This window comes from Erigeron canadensis, chromosome 1, assembly GCF_010389155.1.
Source record: "Erigeron canadensis isolate Cc75 chromosome 1, C_canadensis_v1, whole genome shotgun sequence".
NCBI lineage: Eukaryota > Viridiplantae > Streptophyta > Magnoliopsida > Asterales > Asteraceae > Erigeron > Erigeron canadensis.
The window spans coordinates 44657324-44679191 of record NC_057761.1 but is presented as its reverse complement, the minus strand read 5'-3'; the positions used below and the strand labels follow the sequence as shown (position 1 = coordinate 44679191).

Below are 21868 nucleotides of genomic sequence, written 5' to 3'. Positions count from 1 at the left end.
TATAGTAAAAAATTTATGAAGATGTCACGTAAGACAAAATCCTATGTGACAATTTTTAAAGCTAGCATTAGGTTGGAAGAAGGATTTAAAAGGCCAGTATTCCTACTGTTTTAAAAATATATATATATATATATATATATATATATATATATATATATATATATATAGATATAGATAGATATATAATATTCGTACAAAAACCGGACCTTAAGAATTTGTTGAGGCTTAGCTTTGAGTATTTTAACAGTTTTCCCGTCTAACACCCGGCCGGTGTCGATCTGATCCAACGTACTCAACTATTGTAACTTTCATTTTGTCCTCCTAAATCAAGCTAATTAAGGACCTAGCTGGTATTTGATTTTGTATTCTCGATTGCAAATGACACATATATAGCTTGATCATGACCTTAGAAGAAGAAGCATACTTGGTACAACAACAATATTTCAACTAGCTGGCCTCATCACCTTAATTAATTTCTTCCAATTACGGATCGAGTATATATAAATTAGTAACAACATTCAGTTCCTGACACTGAAAGTGCAGATATTAATATCATTACAGTTTACAATGTATACGAATTGAACCATAAAAACTAATTAATTTTGCATTAACAATCTTACAATCTTATATATATATATAGTAGTCAACTTATAATTTTCTTAGTTTGGTTTCTAAGTTAATAATTAATTGATTAGAAAAATAAAAAAGTACGTTGTATACATACATACATATATATACGGAGTATTGAAGTGTATATTACAGATTGAGACCAAGTAGTCCTTACGACAAAGGGAAGATTTTGAATATATATGAAATTAATAATTAATATTACTATCTCTTTTGTAGCACTCTAAAATTGCATTCCAACAACAGTAGGTGGTCCTTTTATAATATTTTCTTGAATGTATGCAAACTCCTTCAGCTCAAACCTATATATATATATAATCAGTCAATCTGCATTACCAATCAGTTCAACAATATATACTACAGCTACCTCTCAGCTCATCATTCTTCAACTAATTAAAGAGGTCGATAGATATGGCTGGTTTTAATATGAGACTTATATTCCCATTTGTTACGATAACTTTACTTCTTTTGGTATATGTTGTTGCTGGCACTACCAGGAACTACGAGTTTAATGTACGTGTATCTAGTTTGTTTTTTTTTTTTAATATATAGATATATGTGCGCAGTTTAACATTTTGATGTGAAATACACATTTCTGTATGAGTGCAGATTCAGCTGCAAAATGTGACGCGGCTATGCCACACCAGGAGCGTGGTTACGGTGAATGGGAAATTTCCAGGTCCACGCATAGTTGCCAGGGAGGGTGATCGCTTGCTTATCAAAGTTAACAACCATGTCTCCGATAATATTACAATCCATTGGTATATATATTTATGGACCTCAACATCTATTTTGTTTGATTTTCTCACAGGATATATATCATATACAAGTTAACATTTTTTTTATCTGATCATATTGTATTGTTTCATGTTTTCCATGCTAATTAAACAGGCATGGTATTCGGCAGCTAAGAAGCGGATGGGCTGATGGGCCAGCTTACGTTACGCAATGCCCCATACAAACTGGACAGAGTTATGTGTACAACTATACCGTTGTTGGACAACGAGGAACTTTGTTCTGGCATGCACATATATCATGGCTACGAGCTAGTGTTTACGGTCCCCTTATCATTCTCCCAAAGCTCCATGTCCCATACCCTTTTGCAAAGCCCCACAAAGAAGTTCCCATCATCTTTGGTAATTAAATATCCTACCTACAATTAGCTAGTCAAATTCTTGAAGTCCATCACTTTGTACATAATTAATTGTATGATATCTTATGGACTTATGGTATGACCCTTTGTCGTCATCCCTACTGCGCACAGGTGAGTGGTTTAATACAGATCCAGAAGCCATAATTGCGCAGGCAACGCAAACTGGTGGAGGTCCAAATGTTTCTGATGCCTATACTTTCAATGGCCTTCCCGGTCCTTTGTATAACTGTTCTGCTAAAGGTAATATTTCTTGCATTGTTATACAATAAATGTAAACTACCGGCATGTATATTAATCAGTTATATACATACCTCTTTCGGCTGATCATGTTGATTATGTTCATGAAACTGGCAGATACGTTCAAGCTGAAGGTCAAGCCCGGAAAGACATACCTGCTTCGGCTGATCAATGCAGCACTCAATGATGAACTGTTTTTCAGTATAGCAAACCACACCCTCACAGTTGTTGAGGCTGATGCCATTTATGTTAGACCTTTCGACACTCCAACACTTGTACTAGCTCCTGGTCAGACAACCAATGTCCTGCTCAAGACCAAATCCAAAACTCCTGGTGCCAACTTTCTCATGTTGGCTAGCCCATACGTAACCGGCCAAGGAACCTTTGACAACTCCACGGTTGCTGGTATCCTTGAATACGACTCATCCATTTCCATGAAACATCTTCCACTTTTTAAACCAACACTACCGTCTTTGAATGACACTTCATTCGTGACGAAGTTTTCAAACAGGCTTCGAAGCTTAGCTAGTGCACAATTCCCGGCTAATGTCCCACAAAAGGTGGACAAACATCTGTTTTTCACCGTAGGTCTCGGGACAAGTCCTTGTGAGAAAAATAAAACATGCCAAGGACCGAATGGAACTAGATTTGCAGCCTCGATCAACAATGTGTCGTTTGTGCAACCAAGCACCGCCCTTCTCCAGTCCCACTACTTTGATCAATCAAAGGGTGTTTATAGTCCTTATTTTCCGGTCAGCCCATTGAACTGGTTCAACTATACAGGAACCCCTCCAAATAATACCTTTGTGAGCAATGGTACAAAACTGATGGTTCTTCCATATAATACGAGCGTGGAGTTAGTGATGCAAGATACCAGCATTCTTGGAGTCGAAAGCCACCCTCTTCATTTCCACGGCTTCAACTTCTTCGTTGTTGGTCAAGGGTTCGGAAACTACAATCCCAATACGGACCCAAAGAATTTTAATCTTGTGGACCCTATTGAGAGAAACACGATAGGCGTGCCATCTGGCGGGTGGGTTGCTATAAGATTTCTTGCGGACAATCCAGGTAGGCTCATATATACAACTTCAGTCATGTTACATACAATACAAGCATGTTTAGCTATAGATTGTGATTCATTTGTTTCACTTTTAACGTACTATACGTGCAGGGGTGTGGTTCATGCATTGCCATTTGGAAGTGCATACAAGTTGGGGATTGAAGATGGCTTGGCTTGTCTTGGATGGAAAACTCCCTAACCAGAAGCTTTTGCCTCCACCTGCTGATCTTCCAAAGTGCTAAAGTTCCCATCGACTCTTTCCGTTCATTTTTAAAAATTCAGATTTATCGGATTTGTATGTTTGATATAACAATTTAATTCTTGGAGAGTTCACATTGTATTTTCTAGCTTGTTTATGTGAGGAAACTACATTCTTATATACGAGTATAAAGTCTTATTTTCTTGTAATTACGAGAATATCAACTATCTTGAATACTACTTTCACCAACACATCCCTTTATGTTGTTAAACCTCCAAGGTCATAATTTGCAACGTTTTTATAATTGTCCAACGAGCGTAAAAGGAAATTGAATGGTCAATCGACATCTTTTCTGACACATGCATTTTCAACCTTTTTCAATTTGTTGACTTATAAAGTTAAAAAGGTATATATGAATGAATGTGGCAAATATCTGGGTCTTCATGGTATGAGGCCTTTTCATGAAGGAGGGTCTTCTGCCACATAAGCATACCAGACGTTCTGCAAGAATGAGGGGTATGAGACAACTCACTACTATGGGGCATCTTCCGACACTTGTTTCATTTTCATTGCTTGGAAAAATAAAAAAGTGGAAAAATAAGGGAGAATGAGAGAAAGTTGACATAGAAATGCATTGGGAAGAGGAGAAAGTCAAATGGTGGTCCACGGTTTTGCCCATCCGCCCAACCCATTTTTTAAGCTAGGAACGCCTTCAGGGGCAATGTAGTCGGCGTTCAGAGGGCGTTTCGGCTCTAAAACGCCTTGAGAAGGCCTTGTACCGCATAGTCTAATGTCCTTGAATAAGAGCGACTCAGGCAAAAGATGTCGAGGTGAGTAACGGACGTCACGAATGGGGTTTGCGGGTCATGGATGTGACGAGCGAGTAGTTGGTCTCACGCATGTCAGTCATCTAGTCATCTAGCCTACTGACAGGTAAGTGGTTCAAGGGTGTCACAATGGTTGGGGATGCCATATGTAAAATTTTAATTGGTTTTGAAAAGTAACCAAAAAATACAGCATCTACAGTAAAAGTCTTGAGTCAAAATGTTATTGTATACATTCATATTTGACTGGAATAAAATATTAAACACATCTAATATTAAACTCACCTTTTCCTCATTCCATTCATTGCACACGAAGATTACCCCACTTGGCCAGTGGCCACTTCCATATTAGCTTGTGTACATTTTCCGCATACCAAAATAAATATGAATGTTTCATTTTCCTACATTTGTTGACTGACAAGACAAAAGTAATAGTAACGAGAAGAAAACTAATAGATCGCGCCAAATCAATAACACCACCAAATCAGACATTTGCCCGCTTACGTGATTAGCTAGCAAATCACAGGATTCAATTTGAAAGAGTTACAGGGCTGCTTTGCAACGACATCTATTACTAAACCATATACAAGAAAACGTCTCAATGCCATAGAATGGCATGTTCTGTTGTGATCCTCCTCCCACAGCACACATCTAATTCCTTTTCCTCCTGCCCTTCTTACCCCTGACATTCTTCTTTTTCTGTTCACTGTTAGCCTCATCGGGTTCAGTCTTGTCACTGAAATTGGATATCAAAGACACCATCTGTCAGTCCACAAAGATAAAACCAAAGTTGCCTTGTGTATAAAGTCCTGTTTTCTGGATTGCCTTTTATCTTGATGCCAAATTACTGAACACATCTAAAATAGCTTCATTTAATGTCCCGTTTCCATGATGATAGCAGCAATGGGAAACATTAAACAGGCCTTATAAAACACATGTGAAATGCTCTGAACTTACCTGGTTCGATGCGGATCTTCCAGGTCTAATACAGCTTCCTTTACAGCATAATATGCTATCTTCTTCACCTGTAAAATAGCTGGCAGCATAAATTAATCGCAACATATTATCTATGTAAGAAATTACTAGAAGTTAATGAAACTTATTCAAATTGGCTCTTACATTGCTTATAGAAAAATCTATAAATTGGATGTGGTTTCCAGTTTGGCCAAATTATATATGCCATACTCATTTGATGTTTGTTTTATTTAACACACCAGTTTATAAGTCTTGGTGAAATCTAGAACATATTGTTGATGGATGATCTACTATACTAATTTTTCGCTATGTATAGAACGGATTGCTTACCTCCAACTTATCTTCTTTTGCCCTATGATTTTGGGGTAGAATACGGAAATCTTCTGTTAACTGGATGCATTCACCAACATTCTCAGGGGACACAAAGTCCAATGCGACTTTTATACATGACTGCGGCAACACAAAGTCAGCAGAAAGAAAAATTATGCACCCGAAATAACAGAATAATCAGGGATTAGTTCAATCAAACAATAGCAACCAAGACAACAATCCTCGACTGATATCAGTTTCTGTAAAATATAGTCACCTTATTTTAAACTCACAAAATCTTTCAAAATGAACAAAAAAAAAGATGTCAAGGTCGACCCTTTGCTAAATATAGTATACAACTATTCTTTATATAAATGCCAAGAAAATGAAACACCATCACAAATAGACTTGCATATGATTACAAGTAAGGTCATAAGTTCTTTTAAAGACTAGAGCTGTTGTCCATATCAAAGTCTCAAAACTCTTAACCTGAAAATGAAAAAAAAAATGTATAACAATGAACGAATGCCTTATACAAGCAGTGCCAGCGCTCAGCAGCAGCATCGGATAGGAATAGCAACACACATCTGAACCAAGCTCGCGCTTGGCAGGGCTTGAGAACTATAGGCTGTGCTAGAACTCAACGGGATAGATTTATAAACCTTTATGATGCAAGCTCGAGTTTTGCTCAACAAGAATCTAAAATCTGCTCAAGCACAGTTTTTTTTTTGGAACGGTGTATCATTCTACTCCTACTCCTACTCCTACTCCTGCTCAAGGGCAGCTTAAATGAAATGAAATCTAATATTCAGTAACTGACCTCATTTAAGTATAAAAGCAGGTTAAATTTCAGCTCAAATAGAAAAACAATAAATAAACAAAAGCACTTATAAACTCGATCTCTGCATGTCACATTTCAAGCTTAATCCTTGCACTGGGCCACCAAAAAAGCTTAAGGTGAGGAAGCGTCCAACACAATGAAAGTCTACTTGTGTCAATTGCAAGAACTTGTATAATACTATGTTGTTCAGCTCTAGTAGCATAGCAAGTCTAGTAAACAAGATAGTGCTCCTAATAAAGTCATTTTTCCCAAAAAAAATCTTATTGGATATGTCTAAGGAAGCCATGTAGACACTTTTAAGGAAGATTGTTTGTAAGAAAATAAGACACTTTTAAATGTTTTAGATCATAAAAACAAGACTTGGAAAGACGCTCCTCAAAATTGCAGGCATATATAACCTCAGATCTAATCCCACCCAGCCACCCTTTTCTCTCAAACCTCCTTCGAATTCTAAACCCGTTTTCAGATATGTCCAGTCAAATCATGCATCATGTTGCCTTTGCCAGCCACCATTGGACCCATCACTGCCACTAGTGTATCTATCTACGGTCAAATTGCCGCCGCCTTTATTGATGCCCACACACCCTTTCTTATACTATTGTTAGTTCTAGATTTAAATTTGGTTGCTCTCTAGTAGCTGATTGGTTATTTTCCAATTTATTATAATTGATTTGGGTTCTCATTGACGACGATTTTTTTAATCTCTGGAGTAGGTGATTGCCTAGATGGTTCCTCCACCATGCCCCATTTGGTATTGTTGTACTAGTATTGAAAACATGGTTCATAGGGAACAAGTATCTTAAACGGACTATGTGGAATAATCTGTTGTCTTAAAAAAAGAACCTACGAAATCCTTCGACTCCTGTCAAGATCTGTTTCCCTAGAGCTACATCGTTCCAGCTAGATTGCACCATTCTAGCAAAACTACATAATTTTTTTCTGCAACTGAGCAATTGAAAGGACAAAAAACTACATAGTTGTATTCTGTCGAAAGCTTAGACCGGCAGTTGCGGTACAACTACAAAGTTTTACCAACATTGTCTTTGACAAACATATAGATTGAAAAGGCAACAAACTTCTTGGAGGATGATGGTAGGTCTTTTAACGCTCGACCATGAGCCATCTAGAGCCTTGTTACTCCTTATAAAACCACAAATACAAAATTACTTGGTGCTTCTAATTCTAAAAAAAAAATATGATAAATTATAGTCTTATAACCACTTCCTATTGAAGATGTTTGAAAAATTAACACTTGTTTGAGTCATCATCTCATAAGCTTACAATTATTATTATTTAAAAATATTTTCAACATTGATGAAATAGCAATAGCAATAATCATAGAGTAAGACCTTACAGGGGTTTATATTCATTAAAAATTACGAGAAATGCTAGATTTACAAATAAATTACAATGTTCTATAGATTAATGTGCCACCAATGAAATGGAGAAAAAGAAAATAGTTTTACACACTTCACTTCGTAAAGATTCGTTTGTGATCTTTAGCCTGAGAACTAAAACGCTTAAAGACGCTCAGGTCAGAAATGTGATTGTCTAGGGCAGGAATTCGAATTCTTATATGCTAATTGCAAGAAATCTCTCTCATTTTGTCAATAAGTGAGGGTTGGGAAATAGCTCTTAGCCTGTTGGTTGCTTGCATGTGACTAGACTTCCTCGTAGTCTTCCTAGAAAGCGAATTCTTTCCATTCCTCAAAGCTAGGTCTCTATCGACTCTTAGCTTTTTTGGACGATAGTTTGTTTGTAAACCTAGCATATAATGTAAAACCTTTTCTCATCTCAACTCTTCGTATCTATACTTGATTTTGCCACGTGATTTCTCATTCCTATTTTGTCACAAACATCAAACCAATCAAAAATGTTTGTAACATCATAAATTAGGTTGAAAAATATAATCTTGCAAATCACCCAACAATTTTACTCTGAATGACTTGTATCATGGTACATCATTAGCTATTAGCACATAGTTAGCTATTTCGTGTTCCACAAAGAGCCTCATTTCATTGCTCCAACAAGCTTTCACCCAATGCGAAACCGCACTGATGACACCTGTAGAAATCTGTTGTATCGGTATCTCGAGGCCCAGTGTGACAGATAACAAACTAGCCACATCGCATTGCAGAAGTTTTAGCCCCACGTACAAGTGTTCCAGTTGATAACAATTTCAAGAAGTTTCTTTTGCCTTAAACAGCCAAAGCATTGATATGGATATGGTTGTAAAACTTGTTAGACTACCTTGTAACGAGTTATATCTGCTCCGATTGGAACTTATATACATATATTTCAAAACGATATGGACCAAATACTTAAATGGCCTGTCCTTCACTTGCTAGCTCAGTGGTTGGACACTCTGTATGTCGTAAAAATGGTCACATGTTCGAATCTCATCTCGAGCATTGTTACTAGCCAATATTCTTGGCGTGCGAGTTGAATTTACCGGGTGGGGCGGGTGGGGCGGGTGGGATTGGGTAAGCCCTCGGTATCCCGTCCGGATACCCGTGGTTCGGCCCTTCGCTGTTCTAGAAAAATTAAATAAAAAAAAAAAGCTTAAACGGCCTAAATTTACAAACAGTTCTGGTGATTCAAACAAATTTTCGACCAAGTTAACACCAAGTTTTGATTGAGTTCGACCAAATTTTGACCAAGCCACTTTCTCTTGGTCAGGGCCTTGTAATCCTATTTTCACATCAATCAGTATGAAAAACTTAAGCAACTACCTACATTGGATGGATTCAATTAAACTTGAGAGAAGTTAGATCACTTTCTAATCAATTAGCCCTAAAAACGACCAACTCTTGGATGGATGAAAATAAAGCTTGATTGTTGAAGTTTAGTTGATTGTTATGCACTTTGAATTTCTATAATCCTGTTTGCCACATTTATAGTTGTTTTCTTATTGAAATTCAACGGTGTATCTATGTGGAAATCTGCATTGTTTTTGGCCCAGCGACGATCAAGTAAAATTGCCCCTACTCACCAGAAAATCAGGATTCTATTCAGCCAAAAAATCAGATTCTGCTGGACCAGAAATGACATTGTTGGACTATTTAATGGGGCTAGAAAGTGAGAACTGAACGGTTTCAATTAACCACCACAAACCAACCAACTCATAAACCAAACCCAAATTACCTGAACCTCCTAACCTAATCCAACATTTCGTTAACATACGGATAGAGATCCGGGATCCCAATCCTTGGATTAAATTCAAGGGTCCGTCAAGATTGTCCGTTGAATTTAATTCAAAGGTTGAGATCTCTCCAACTTCACTAAAGTTGTCACAAGTTGTCTCAGCTTGAGAGAAACTTAATCCTTAACATAGAGCCAAAAATTTCAGTTCAGGGGTCCTTTTACTTCCCACCTGTTCTGAAAAGGCCCAAGCTCACCTATGATACATGAGTTTGGTTCTTAAGAAGACCAACTTTTCCAGTGAAAATTTGTTTAACCCACTTCTTCGCCATCTCTACCCACCAAGGTTTAAGAAAAAACTCAGGTCCCCAAAGTACCAACATGAACAACCAGGACCAGACCACAAAAAAGGGGGGTAAATGGAGGGAACCCTAGCCCAAGTATCACAATTGGATACCCATCACTCACTATGTAGTCAATTTCAGGGATATACCAGTGGTATACCGGTGGTATTTTGGTTTTCGGTCCTCTACTGGTATACCGGTCCAGATTTCTCCAAAATTGTAGTATCGAAACTTTTGGTGAAATTTACCGAAATCTCACCGAAATAGGTCAAATTTCGGTGGTATACGAGTTTTCTTTCTTTCTTTTTTTTTTTGTCCAAATCTTAAAAATAACATAAGAAACACTAACTTTTCCAAGTATTAACACTATCTATCAAATATTGACACTTTTAAGCTTGACTTTTGATATTTAGATTGGGTATTAACTTAACAAAATTGTTGGGTGTATAATTGCAATTGTTTTGGTATATATATAATTATATGTAATATTTTGCATAATATTAAAATTACTGAAATACCACCGAAATCCCACCAAAAAAACGATATTTTAAATTCCAGTCCTTCACCAAAACACCGGAATTTCAGTCCTTAACTACTTGGGACTCGCCCCATATGAGTCATATGATGCCGGTATAATACCTCCAACCACGACCAGACAAGTAACCTTGTCATAGGGTTCACCTTGGTCTTCTTACTCATCCACGTTTCACGTTACGCTTACTTCACTAAAGAGATCATGCTATCCACAAACTTGACGATGCTCCCCACACCTAATCCCATAATTAATTTGCTTCTAGCATGCTACTAGATATTTATAGCATTGTCCTATAAAGCAGAGTCCCCCCCCCCCCCCCTAATGAGGAGCACTATCCTTTTATGAGAAACAATACCATTTTGTTGAGGCGTCCTGCAATTGTCACTCATATTCTTCACCACCAACCCTTTGAAATTTTTGCAGCTCCCAAATGTATGGTCGCCAGCTTGAGTTCAAGAGTACAATAGTGTCTCAACTTTGTCACATGATCTCCAAGACCTTACAAGAGAGAATGTGTTAGAGGAAAGACTCGACCCACTTATAAATATAGGATTTAGCAACAAAAGAACTTGTTTTGATTACATTAGGGATTTAATAATATTGTGAAAGGAAAAAAAAAATTACTATTCGGTGACATTCATTATTAGGTTTACCAAAATAATCATATGTGAGGCAACAAGCCATTATATGAAATATGAAGGAAAATAATGTGGAAAAAATGTGAAACCAACAAACGAAGACGTTCGACTATAATAATATCTCTAGACGAATTAGCACCAAAAAGGGATCTTTTTACAATCCCACATCACCCAAGCATAGGATTGGTTGATGGCTTGTAAGTCTTGGTATCCCCTCATCTTTTAGCTTGCTTTTTGAAGTGAGTTCTACTTATGGCTTGATGCAGGCCTAGTATGGGATTGGTTTGTATCAATTGGTATTAAAGCCATCACCCTACCTTTTGAGGTTCCAACACTCACGGAGGTGGCGTAGTGGCGTAGTGACTGGTGACCTATAGAATGGTGGTTGATGGAATGATGTACGCGAAAAATAAGGGTGCCAACCATGACCCACATAGCCGTGACCAACAAAGAGGTTGGCTCTTCAAAGTACGAGGTATTGTTAGGCTCCCACATCAAGTATGAATTTAGTTGGTAGCTTATTGTCCAGGTGTCTCTTCCTTTTTTAAGCTAGTTTTTCAGAATGAGTTCCTTTATGGCTTATAAGTTATAAGTGCCTAGTTTGGGGTGAATATCAATTAAGTGAGTGCCACTATGTTGGTCACGGTTGGCATAATCTTTTGCTCTAAATTATGCATCCTACCGTATTCTCGTGGGCAACTTCCAAACCATTCTAAGGTGGTCACCCAAAGAGATAAAAACCTTGACGATTATATTTTTGAGACATCCCGGATGCGTTAACACTAGGCAACTGTTAGGACAGTAGGGTTGCACAGTGGAAGCAAAACAGAAAATAAAGAACATGAGAATTAACGTGGTATCTCACACAAGGTGTGTGAACTAATCCACGGCTGCAACTTGGAATTTTATTAGCTTAGTACGACACATAACTACAATGCAAGGGTTTACAAACCTGGTCCCCAAGAAACCTAATTAATTAACAGGCCCTAATTATATTAAATTAAATTAGGCCTTAACTAGCCTCTTTTAGATCTGGCCCAAGCCAAGGACTTCACGCCCAACAGCAACCTTGAGGATGGTCCAAAATCATATGCGAAAGAAAGAACAAATATTCCTCGGAAAAAAACCGAGTGATTGATTTGGTGAGCAATGAACTTTTAAAAGAACGTATACTTGAGTATACTTGAGTGAAGGGGAAGTGTGCCTAACTTTGAATAAAGCAAGGTCAATATTAAACCTAAATCTTGCTTTAACAGCTCCTCATAACATTTAGAAGAGTCGTTATGAATGATATAGCCAATAAAAATGTAGTTGATGTAAGACCCAACCTGTCATGTGCATGTCATGTGGTATGGATTGAGGTCTTAAGTCAGGGGCTACACATTTGTCCCAAGCCAGAGCAAGAAATGCCTTCCTCCATGGTTTTGAGTTGAAATTTAAAAGCAATAGTCACGCACATCAATTGTAATGAACGGAATAGCCATCATAATTGTAGTACGTGCAAACGCGTGTCATATGATGTCATTGGGTTTGAATCGAGGTTTTAAGCATGAGTTTTACAAGGGGCACTGGTTAAAAGAAAGTTTGAGCTTTTTAAGAAAGTCTAAGTTGCGTGCATCATGACAAGTTCGTATTCCTAAACGTATACACGTGCAAACTGTAAAGTGGTTAAGCTCTTGGAGGTAAACCCATACAATAAAGAAATTGTCTTGGTAAGTTCCGTGAGTCTCAAAATAAAAATATAAAACAAAAGCATAATACAACATAAAAAAATACAAATAATAATCATCTTATTCTAACAACGTATACTTTTAACTTGTAAATTAACAAAAGAAAACTTCTATAGCAAACTAAAAGATCTCAATGGTTGGTAGCTTTTAATATTCTCACAGAAACATGTAATCTCTCAATTTAACCACCCTTTACTAAGTTATGATTACCCTATCCAATAAAAGTAACTACCTTTTGACTTCTTTATGTTAAAAGCAAAAGTTCGCACGATGATGAAGAAATCAACAAGATACTTTCGATTATGCATATATGATATATGATGCACCAAATGCTTACATCTTACATTATATGCTAGTTCACTTCAAAAATAAATGTGGCATTTAAAACAGAAGAAGGAAAGAGGCTAAATTATAACACATAGGTGACCTTGTCAGCAAAAACAAAGGTTTAATGAAGGCCACATTACTTCCAATCACAGCCATACAAACAGTGTATTTCCAAGTAGCTGTTATAACCTATGAAGCACCGAAACGTCCATGATACTCGCGTTCCCGTTTCGAAACGGCAAGGAAACGGATTTGTCCCCGAAATGCGTCTGAAACGTATCCATGGCGTTTCTGCATATGTCGAAACGTTTCATGTGAAGTTTCTTATCCGTTTCTGAATTTCCATGTAGTTTTCAAGTCGTATCTTTAATTTTTGAAAATATGGTTTGGGTTTTAATGGGCTTTTTTATTACAGAAAGAAGACAACTTAGTGGAGACTTTGATGGTGATTGGTGAAAAGTCTTGGATGGTTGCCACCGGAGTTGTGAGAAAATTGACGGTGAAAACTTTTAGAGACGAAGATAGATGTGATCTATTATGAACAGAGATAAAATAATATAAATATCTTCTAAATGGATCCTAGCTGTCACTTAATCACGTGTGTAGTATCAACCAATTTGACTGTATCAACCTTTAACAAAAATCTTTTGTAAATTCATTAAATGCTACTCGAAAATTATATGTATATACAATATATTATATAACATAATACATATATATATAGATATATTTTATTTTTAACTAGCACGTTACCCGCGCAATGCGGCGGTGGTTGTGACAATGCCGTTGTAGTGGGGGGCGAGTGTTGGTGGTGGAGACGGCGTCGAGTGGTGTGGATAATTGATGTAAATGGTTAATGAAAATATATTAAAGAATAAAGGATTGGTAGTATAAATTAATCATTAATGTTATGGGGTAATGTATGTTGAAATATTTTAAGGGGTGCTAAGTGAAAATATTACATATTTTCAAGACTTCAATAAATAAAAGGGACTATTTATTTAATAATATAGTATAGATAAGTTTTTTAATATTTATATTTTCTCTATTTTGGAATTTCTTTCATATAATTTATTATTTTTTATATTTTTTTTTATTGCCGTATCTTTGTTGTTCCCGTATCTTGGAATTTTTAGTTTTGCCGTTTCTCGTTCCCGTTTCTCAGTGTCGTACCCGTCTCGGTGCTACATAGGTTATAACACTTTAAAAAGGTAATTGCACTCATTCTTCTTAAGTCCAGACTCCATACTCAGAAAGTTGAATTTAACAATAATATTCTCTTTATTAATCAAAAAACAATATTGCATTGTAAACTCAAAAGCCTCCATAGTGACTATCATTACAATAATCAAAAGCAACAATCAGATGAACAATAGATCTATGAGACTTTTCATTACAGATCTATGAGACTTTTCATTATGATTCCATAATGCATGTATCAATTTAAGACCATAATAGCGTAGTGAGTACATTCTAATTCACTAAGTGTCAATCTAATCTTCCATTCTCGTTTGCCTATGGATAGAAGTTGGGCGGGGCTGACGGAAGAACAAACTATCTTGAAGAAAATTAGTACATAGTCCAAGAAAAGCTTACGATTACTAATGGGACACTAGAAATATAATCATATTCCCATACTAAATGATCACTGACTTATTGTTTGTAGCAAGTTAACCGTATGACCAAGTGACCAACTAAAAACTAATCTACCCAATTCCTTGAAACCATTTAAGTGAAACCAAAGCCAATAATTAACATGACATCAATTATTAAAGAAATGCAAATGAGCCCCACATCATAAAAATCAGGGTGGTAGCTTAGAGAAATGCAAGTGAGACCCGCAACATCAGGCATTGGTATCAAATAAATTCAGATGTAATAAAAAAGGTATAGAAACTAGAAGTTAAATACCTTCAAATTTCTAACTTGATGGGCACAACCAGCAGGTATGAAAACAGCATCTCCAAGCTTTTGAACAAAAGTCCAAGGTTCAATTCCTAATGAGATCCATAGGGATGAGAAGTATCAGAACACTAAATCAGTAGAATCTCATACACATCTTGAAATATACTAACCAAACTCTTCTTTCAGCCTCCTTTTATGCTCTATGGTTAGGTAAAATGTTTGGTCATGAATTGGGTGGATAACCTGAATCAACAAAGAAAACTTTGAAGCAATTTACATAGCTAACATTTGGTATATCACAATGCTCCGAATACAAACACTCCTGGTGAAGAACCATAAATCACCTACGAAACTTTCATGTAATGGGGGTTTCAATGACTAGCAGTTTTCAGAAATCCAGTTTCCATATATGATATAAACAATATATAAGAGTGGATGATTGACCTGAACTCAGTTTTGCAAGTAGCACACCTTTTAATAATTTATAATTATGTGCCAACCTCTAATATGAAGCATACGTGTTTGACGGGTAATGTCATAGCAATAAATGAGTAGATGTTTCTTATCCTGAAAAGATAAAATGATTTTCCATTGTGTGTAAAGCCTAACTTGGATTGCTAGAACATGACACTATAAAAAACTACATCATATCACAACCTTCTTCACTGAAAGCAGTAGCTATGCAAGAAAAAACACACAAAGTAAAGCATGTGTCAATGAAAATTAACTTGGAAAAAACAAACCACAATGGTGAAAGTTTCAAACTCTCATTCTGGAGAAGCTAAACATACAAATAGATAGCTTATAACAGTAAGCCATACCTGCTGCAGTGGACGACAGAAGGTATGTCTAAACTCTCTGAAGTGTTTTTTGAGATATTCCTCTAATTTTGGAGTATCTTCCCTCCTAAAGATGTCCCACAGAGCACCGCCCTCCTTTAGATCAGATTGGTCCACACAAGTACCTATGATACCATCATGCTCGTCACTTTCGTTAATAGCTTCTATCTGCTCCTGATTGCGAACCTCTTCACAATGTAAGCTATCAAATTTCTCAGTATCAGAAGATTTCTCAGGGTTCTCACACCTCATTCTCTTACTGTTTTTTGGACTCCAACTAGGAACTTTTTTATGAGAATTCCGTCTTTTCCCGACAGTTTCTTGATTTTTGTCAATATTCCCTTCAACATCAACATCAACATCATGCGACTTTCTTTCAACATCAGATTCTTCATGACTGCTACCCGGACTGCTTAGTTCTTTCCTTGAGCAAACTTCCTTGTCATCAGTATCTTCTGTGATACCAATACTAAGTCCAAAAAGTTCCTTTTGATCCTGATCCTTGTGTTTCCGTTTGAGCTTTTCTATTGTTTTAAGCTGTTCTGAGTCATGTGTCACAGTTGCAGTGTGAGTCAACACATTAACCTACATTTCACAAGAAAATATACCAACTAAAATCGACTGCCTGAGTAAACGTAAACATATCTATAATATAATAACTCACAAAAAACCAGTCATAAGCTAAGTTCAATAATATATAAAAATGAGATTATTTCAATATACTAGATGGTTATGTAGAGGACTCTGTGACTTTCTTTAGATAAAGCTAGATAATTAAATAATGTAAAATACCTTAAGAATAAAGATTAGAGATAGAAACTGAAACTAGAGTAGTATACATAAGTTAAATCATTTTAGATCATCTAATGTTTCCAGCTTGGAGCTCCTAATTCCATCGTGAAGTCACAAGTGAACCATTTATTTTCAAACAAACTAAAAAACTAAATACAATGACCAAAAAAGGGAAAATAAATTAAATGTTTGGGATTTCTCGATAGCCAATTTATCCTCTAATATAATGGTGGACAAACCAATACCCATAATTTTGTTTCTACCTAATATTAAAGTATGAAAAAACTATCAGAATAACTTAAATAAGAACATAAAGAACCATACCGCATCAGACATGTCACAATGGAGTTTGGTCACAGAATCTCCACGCCCCAATTCTTGGGCAACACCATAGGCAATATATGTTTTAGGACCCATATCTGGCTTCAAAGATTTTTTGGGAAGCTTAACAGCAAGATTAAGGTAGCCGTCACGAGGATGTGTATATTCTTTAAAGGGTAAACAGGTGATAAACTCCACACCATGACGTGGCAGACGTTCTTCAAATAGACTTGATGGAGGCCAATCTTTCAACTTGAGAATCAGAGGCCACCCTTCTTCATCATATCGACCCTCCGTGTAAGACATAAAAAACTGATGAACATTAATTTCAACCTGGATGTCATGAAAAGTTGAATAAGCAATGTTATATATCCCAAAAGAGTATTGACCCAATACCACATATTTTGACAAAAAATTTAACTTAAGTTTTTCTAAAGATAATTAATTCATTCACGAAAGAGAACCACATCTCATGATATAAATTTAAAAATAAAATAAAACATATAGAAGATCAAAATCAAAGGCAAATAAAAAGAGTCACCCAAGCTTATGTGCACCATGCAAAATAATAACCACAATAACATCAATAATAGTGCCAAATTTTAAACATAAATCCAACTGTTACACAAAAATTTCCCCAAGCGTGATTGTGATTAAAGAAGCAGCTTAAATAATAGAAAGCATGCATATTCCAAAAATGGTAAAAGAACCAATCAGACAGATTTTGATTTTAGGGTTAATAACGGTTAATCCCTAAAGTTTCAACCTTTTGGTTATTTAACTGATTTGAGTTTTATTTCCATGCTTTAATCCTCTACAATTCTATTAACTTAATGGTTTAAGCAGTCAAAGGGTTAAGTTAAGCGCCCAAATTTTGAAAGCAAGAGGATTAAACCAGATAACTTGAAAGAGAAACCATATCGAACGATTAAGTTAGAGGATAAAAATGTCTATTGTTGAAGTATTAAACTTGAATATTAGAACACCAAAATTTTAAAATTTGAAGATAAGATGTCACAACAAAAAAAACAAGGGTTAGAACACCAAGAAGTTGAAAAACAAAAAAAATTACTAACATTAATTATCATCATCATCATTGTTAGAATTATTCAACTATGTGACAACTATTGCAAACCACCTTCACAGATCACAGTCCACCTTCTCATGCAATCAAAGATTGGTTTGATGGCATCCATGGCAGCAAAAAAATCACTTAGCTACCTACATGTGTAAAGAATGAGCATGCAACTGCCTTTAATATAATATACATGTTTGTATGCTTTTAACAAGTTAAGGGACTTCAATGTTCTATTTTTTTTATAAAAAAGTATGTGAGGCTTTATTAGAAGCTACCCTAAATATATGATAATTTAAATTAAAAGCAAAAAAACACACTTAACGAACCTCACACCAATCTAAACAGTTGAGTGCCGACACATCCAAGAGTTGTTCATGATTGAGATTTGAGATCTGGCGAAAAGCACGCCACATAACCATGGGCTCCCAACTCAAACCAAGAGTAGTTTCTAGAACATTACTGACTATAACAGGCTGACCTTTTGACCAATGCCACTGGAAATGCTTTAAATCTCCAGATTGAATATCCACGGCACGTGGACAGTACAAATAATTATCATTAGAATTTTCACGAGAAGCGGCTTTACATAACTGATTATCATCAGCTTCACTTTCATTCAGAAACTCTGAACAGATGCACCATTCCTCAGGCATCTCTCGCATATCCTCCTCCAATTTGTGCTTCCTTAGCAGATCTTGTACATTCTCCAACAACGATGATACATGATCAACCTTCTCTATCTGCATCAACTCTAAAATTCCAAGGCCACAGCCACCCATACTTTCTGGAGGACAAGGAATTCTACCATCTTCCCCGGACTTCCAGTCATGACTTTTCATTTGTGTTGGTGTTAAAACCGTTGTAACATCTTGTTTATTTTTGTCCTTCCCCCCATGCAAATATTCGTCACCGGGATCATTAAATTCAATAGGAACCTCATCCTTGTTTCCCTGAGGGTTGCCATCACGCAATTCCCGGCAACATTGAAGACAAAGATCATAGTGACACAAAGGGCAGCTTCTATGCAAGTGAAAAATTGACGTTTTACAGCAGTCACTGCATACATCATGTGACAAACTTAAATCAAAAGAAATCATAGATAGAAGGGAAGCGTCAAATATTTGTACAATAATCTAATGGGCATACCAGTACATGCGCTCTTCCAGAGCACACTGTGCCTTCTCCAGTCGTACCTCTGATAAAGTACATCCTGCCCAAAAAAAAATTTAGAGAAACCTACATACATTAAAGGTGATTGCCCATTCTTCATGTAATTCACTATTATCATTAGGCCACGCAAATATAAGTGAGAGAAATGAAATAGTAAGAGAGAACATTTGCCCTACTTGCATATAGATTATTATAAATACTCCGCCAAAGGAATTTTTGTGCACTCATGCCAATCAAGAGAAACAAGACAGTTATATGATTCCTAAATCACCATGCAACTGCTATTAGCATTAACATGAGCTCTGAGCAACAACAATTAATCTTGAAAACAAGATACAAACTTCTAAAATATAGTAGACAGTCAAAGATTAATTATTAAAGTTCAACTCATCCATAGTAAAATTGAAATAATGGACATTAAGAGTTCAGTTTAGAAAGATAAGCACATGAAACAATTCTCTTTGCAGATTCACGAAGTCACTATGAAGAACTCATAAACATATATCTTCTTATTTTCATATTCAGCATCATAATACAAGACTTGCACACATGAGCAGTACTGATATTCATTTCCTAATATGATGATCAATGAAAAATACCTTGAATTTTAGACTCTATCAGTTTCTCCTTTGTGTGCTCCTTATTGAGACGCTCCAGGAACGGAAGAAGAACATGCAGGATATAAATAGAATACTGAACTTTCTGATCAACACTTGGTTCAAAATCAATCTTCTGTTTGACCTAAACCACCAGCAGAAATAGAATTGCAATTTGTTTATGCATAAGCGTAAGAACAGTAAAGCGTTAAATAGCAAAAGTTTAGCTGCAGAAACCAACTTTAGGGTGCACATCACGCAAGCAACTTTTACAGTTGCAGTTATCAAGGCACACAGGGCAACGCTCAGCAAACATCTCCTCCGTCATGTTAGGGTACCTACATAACAGTAAACAGAGAATAATATGTAAAGGGCCTTAGAGAGCACTAATTCCAAAAAAAAAAAAAGATAAACGAGCCGTCAGAAGGCAGTATAGCCTAAAGGCCATACCAAACACATACGCAGGAATGAAGAAATGACAGGGTATACATATCAAAAGGTATACATGTGTAACCAGATATGGAAGACTATTCTACTACCTTTATAATGAAAACATCGTTTGTGGTATAATTGGCCAAACCGGTCAATAAATTCATGCAAAGCTCCCTTCCATATGAAGGGTATGAATATTAAGGCAATATGCAGGACATATATAAAACCTATCAGACATCAAACAAAATAAAACGCCCATCTTTCTAAATGATCAGCTTGAGAAACAATTAAAGATGTTGTATGCATATGATTATGCATCGCCACTTTCAACATGTTTTGATCAGATTGATTACAGCCTAAGCTCTTTAAATTTTAGACAATCGAACCAATAACTCAAACCAGCCCAGTCTTGCATAAAACGGGAAAAACTGGCACATCTATTGACCGTCTAAAAAATGTAATAACATTTTTAATAACTCATACCATGTCCTCATGCAAGGCTCGCAATAACGCTTGGTTCCACATGCCTGGCAACGAACAACTCGTCCTTTGTCGTTCCTTTGACACTGATGGCACATGTTCGACTCGACCCTAACCAAATCTCCCTGCCACCAAATAACGAATAAGCAAGCACATAATATGTATACAAAACTAAAGAAAACAAAAGAAATAGAAAGAAAGATTACATTGTCATCCGTAACCAAATGCTTGGCAAAATACTTAGCATCCTTAGACTTTAATGGTGACCCAGTGGTTCCCTTGGTAGTAGAAGAAGAGCTAGTTGTCTTCCTCCTCTTCGTACTCGGCCGTTCGTCTAGAACGAAATCGAAATTATAGATCACGTTCTTCGTCCTGGTTCTTCTTGATGATCTCTGATTATACAAACAAGTTCCCTCCTTTTCGGCATTTGCCACTTGCTCACATTTACCATTCCCCTCTTCATCTACATTCATATCATCTTGTTTTTCGTGTATTATTTTCTTGGTTTTTTTCCTTTTGTTATAAACCAACAACTTTGTTTCCTCAGATTCAGAAACAGCCCTAATTTCTTCTGTTTGTTTAAAATCAGTTGGCAAAAAGTTATCATCTTTTCCAATTGAACTAAAGCAAGCCCTAATATTCTTGGAATCAGTTTCAGTATCTTTTGGGGAAACAGTATGATTGCCGTTGGTTATCTGCTCTTCCTCCATTACTACACACACAAAGTTTCAAACTTTTTCCTATAGATACAGATATATATGTAGATGTATATAAAAATATATAGAAAATAAGAGAAGTACTTGTATATAAATTGGAAGAGTTTGATGGATTTTATAAGGGAAATTTGGGTTAGGGTTTCCAAACCCGTGGGAGCCTCTGTTGAAATCCAAATTCGCGCACAAAATTCAATGAGATCTAAAACGATAGGAAGACTGATTCTGACGTTTTTCTTTTGGGCCTGGCCCTTGTCCCGTACATTTAGAACTGGTAGTTCAAGAAAATTTAAAATTTTTTTGCCTTTTTATTATCGTATGCAATACCACAAAGAGAACATCTTATGTATCTTATGTATGTTAACTTCCATATTAATAATTTCGCGAAACATAGAGTTTAAAAAAAGAGAGAATATCATATAAACAATACATATATCAAATAAACCCAAGCCCATTTTAAAATATCATATGTACCCATCTTATTACTGAAAATATCATATATCCCCAAAATCACTATTTTAATTATCATTAACTCACAAAAATCAGTAATCATTATCCATAAATCATCTAATCCCCACAATACCCTTTTATTGGCGGCAAAG

General features: G+C 36.1%; 2 protein-coding genes across 6 annotated transcripts; one reads left to right on the top strand and one right to left on the bottom strand.

The window, feature by feature from the left end:
- Window positions 1–973: 973 nt before the first annotated feature.
- LOC122598412 (laccase-17-like) lies at window positions 974–3527 on the top strand. Its single transcript, XM_043771012.1, has 6 exons — window positions 974–1140; window positions 1237–1388; window positions 1519–1763; window positions 1892–2020; window positions 2135–3085; window positions 3189–3527. The coding sequence occupies exons 1-6, from the start codon at window positions 1039–1041 to the stop codon at window positions 3317–3319; spliced, it is 1710 nt and encodes a 569-aa protein (XP_043626947.1). The 5' UTR covers window positions 974–1038; the 3' UTR covers window positions 3320–3527.
- Window positions 3528–4359: 832 nt separating this feature from the next.
- LOC122598373 (lysine-specific demethylase JMJ25-like) lies at window positions 4360–21486 on the bottom strand. Of its 5 annotated transcripts, none has more exons than XM_043770969.1 (13): window positions 20760–21486; window positions 20557–20678; window positions 19883–19979; window positions 19645–19786; window positions 19022–19085; window positions 18202–18931; window positions 16801–17130; window positions 15667–16269; window positions 15016–15088; window positions 14852–14937; window positions 5406–5525; window positions 5058–5125; window positions 4360–4836 (listed from the first exon to the last, which is right to left on the bottom strand). In XM_043770969.1, the coding sequence occupies exons 1-13, from the start codon at window positions 21261–21263 to the stop codon at window positions 4752–4754; spliced, it is 3024 nt and encodes a 1007-aa protein (XP_043626904.1). In that variant the 5' UTR covers window positions 21264–21486; the 3' UTR covers window positions 4360–4751. The 5 variants fall into 5 exon arrangements, 3 of the variants coding, with proteins under 3 accessions (XP_043626904.1, XP_043626920.1, XP_043626912.1); XR_006323605.1 differs by having other exon boundaries at window positions 4801–4836; window positions 5058–5136; XM_043770985.1 differs by having other exon boundaries at window positions 4801–4957.
- Between the last annotated feature and the right edge of the window lie 382 nt (window positions 21487–21868).

Coding starts and splice junctions, on each gene's coding strand:
- LOC122598412 (XM_043771012.1), top strand. CDS start 1,039: ATGGCTGGTTTTAATATGAGACTTATATTCCCATTTGTTACGATAACT. Junction 1,141..1,236: donor CCAGGAACTACGAGTTTAAT/GTACGTGTATCT, acceptor GTATGAGTGCAG/ATTCAGCTGCAAAATGTGAC. Junction 1,389..1,518: donor GATAATATTACAATCCATTG/GTATATATATTT, acceptor CTAATTAAACAG/GCATGGTATTCGGCAGCTAA.
- LOC122598373 (XM_043770969.1), bottom strand. CDS start 21,263: ATGGAGGAAGAGCAGATAACCAACGGCAATCATACTGTTTCCCCAAAA. Junction 20,679..20,759: donor ATTTGGTTACGGATGACAAT/GTAATCTTTCTT, acceptor ATTTGGTGGCAG/GGAGATTTGGTTAGGGTCGA. Junction 5,126..5,405: donor CAAAAGAAGATAAGTTGGAG/GTAAGCAATCCG, acceptor GCTATTTTACAG/GTGAAGAAGATAGCATATTA.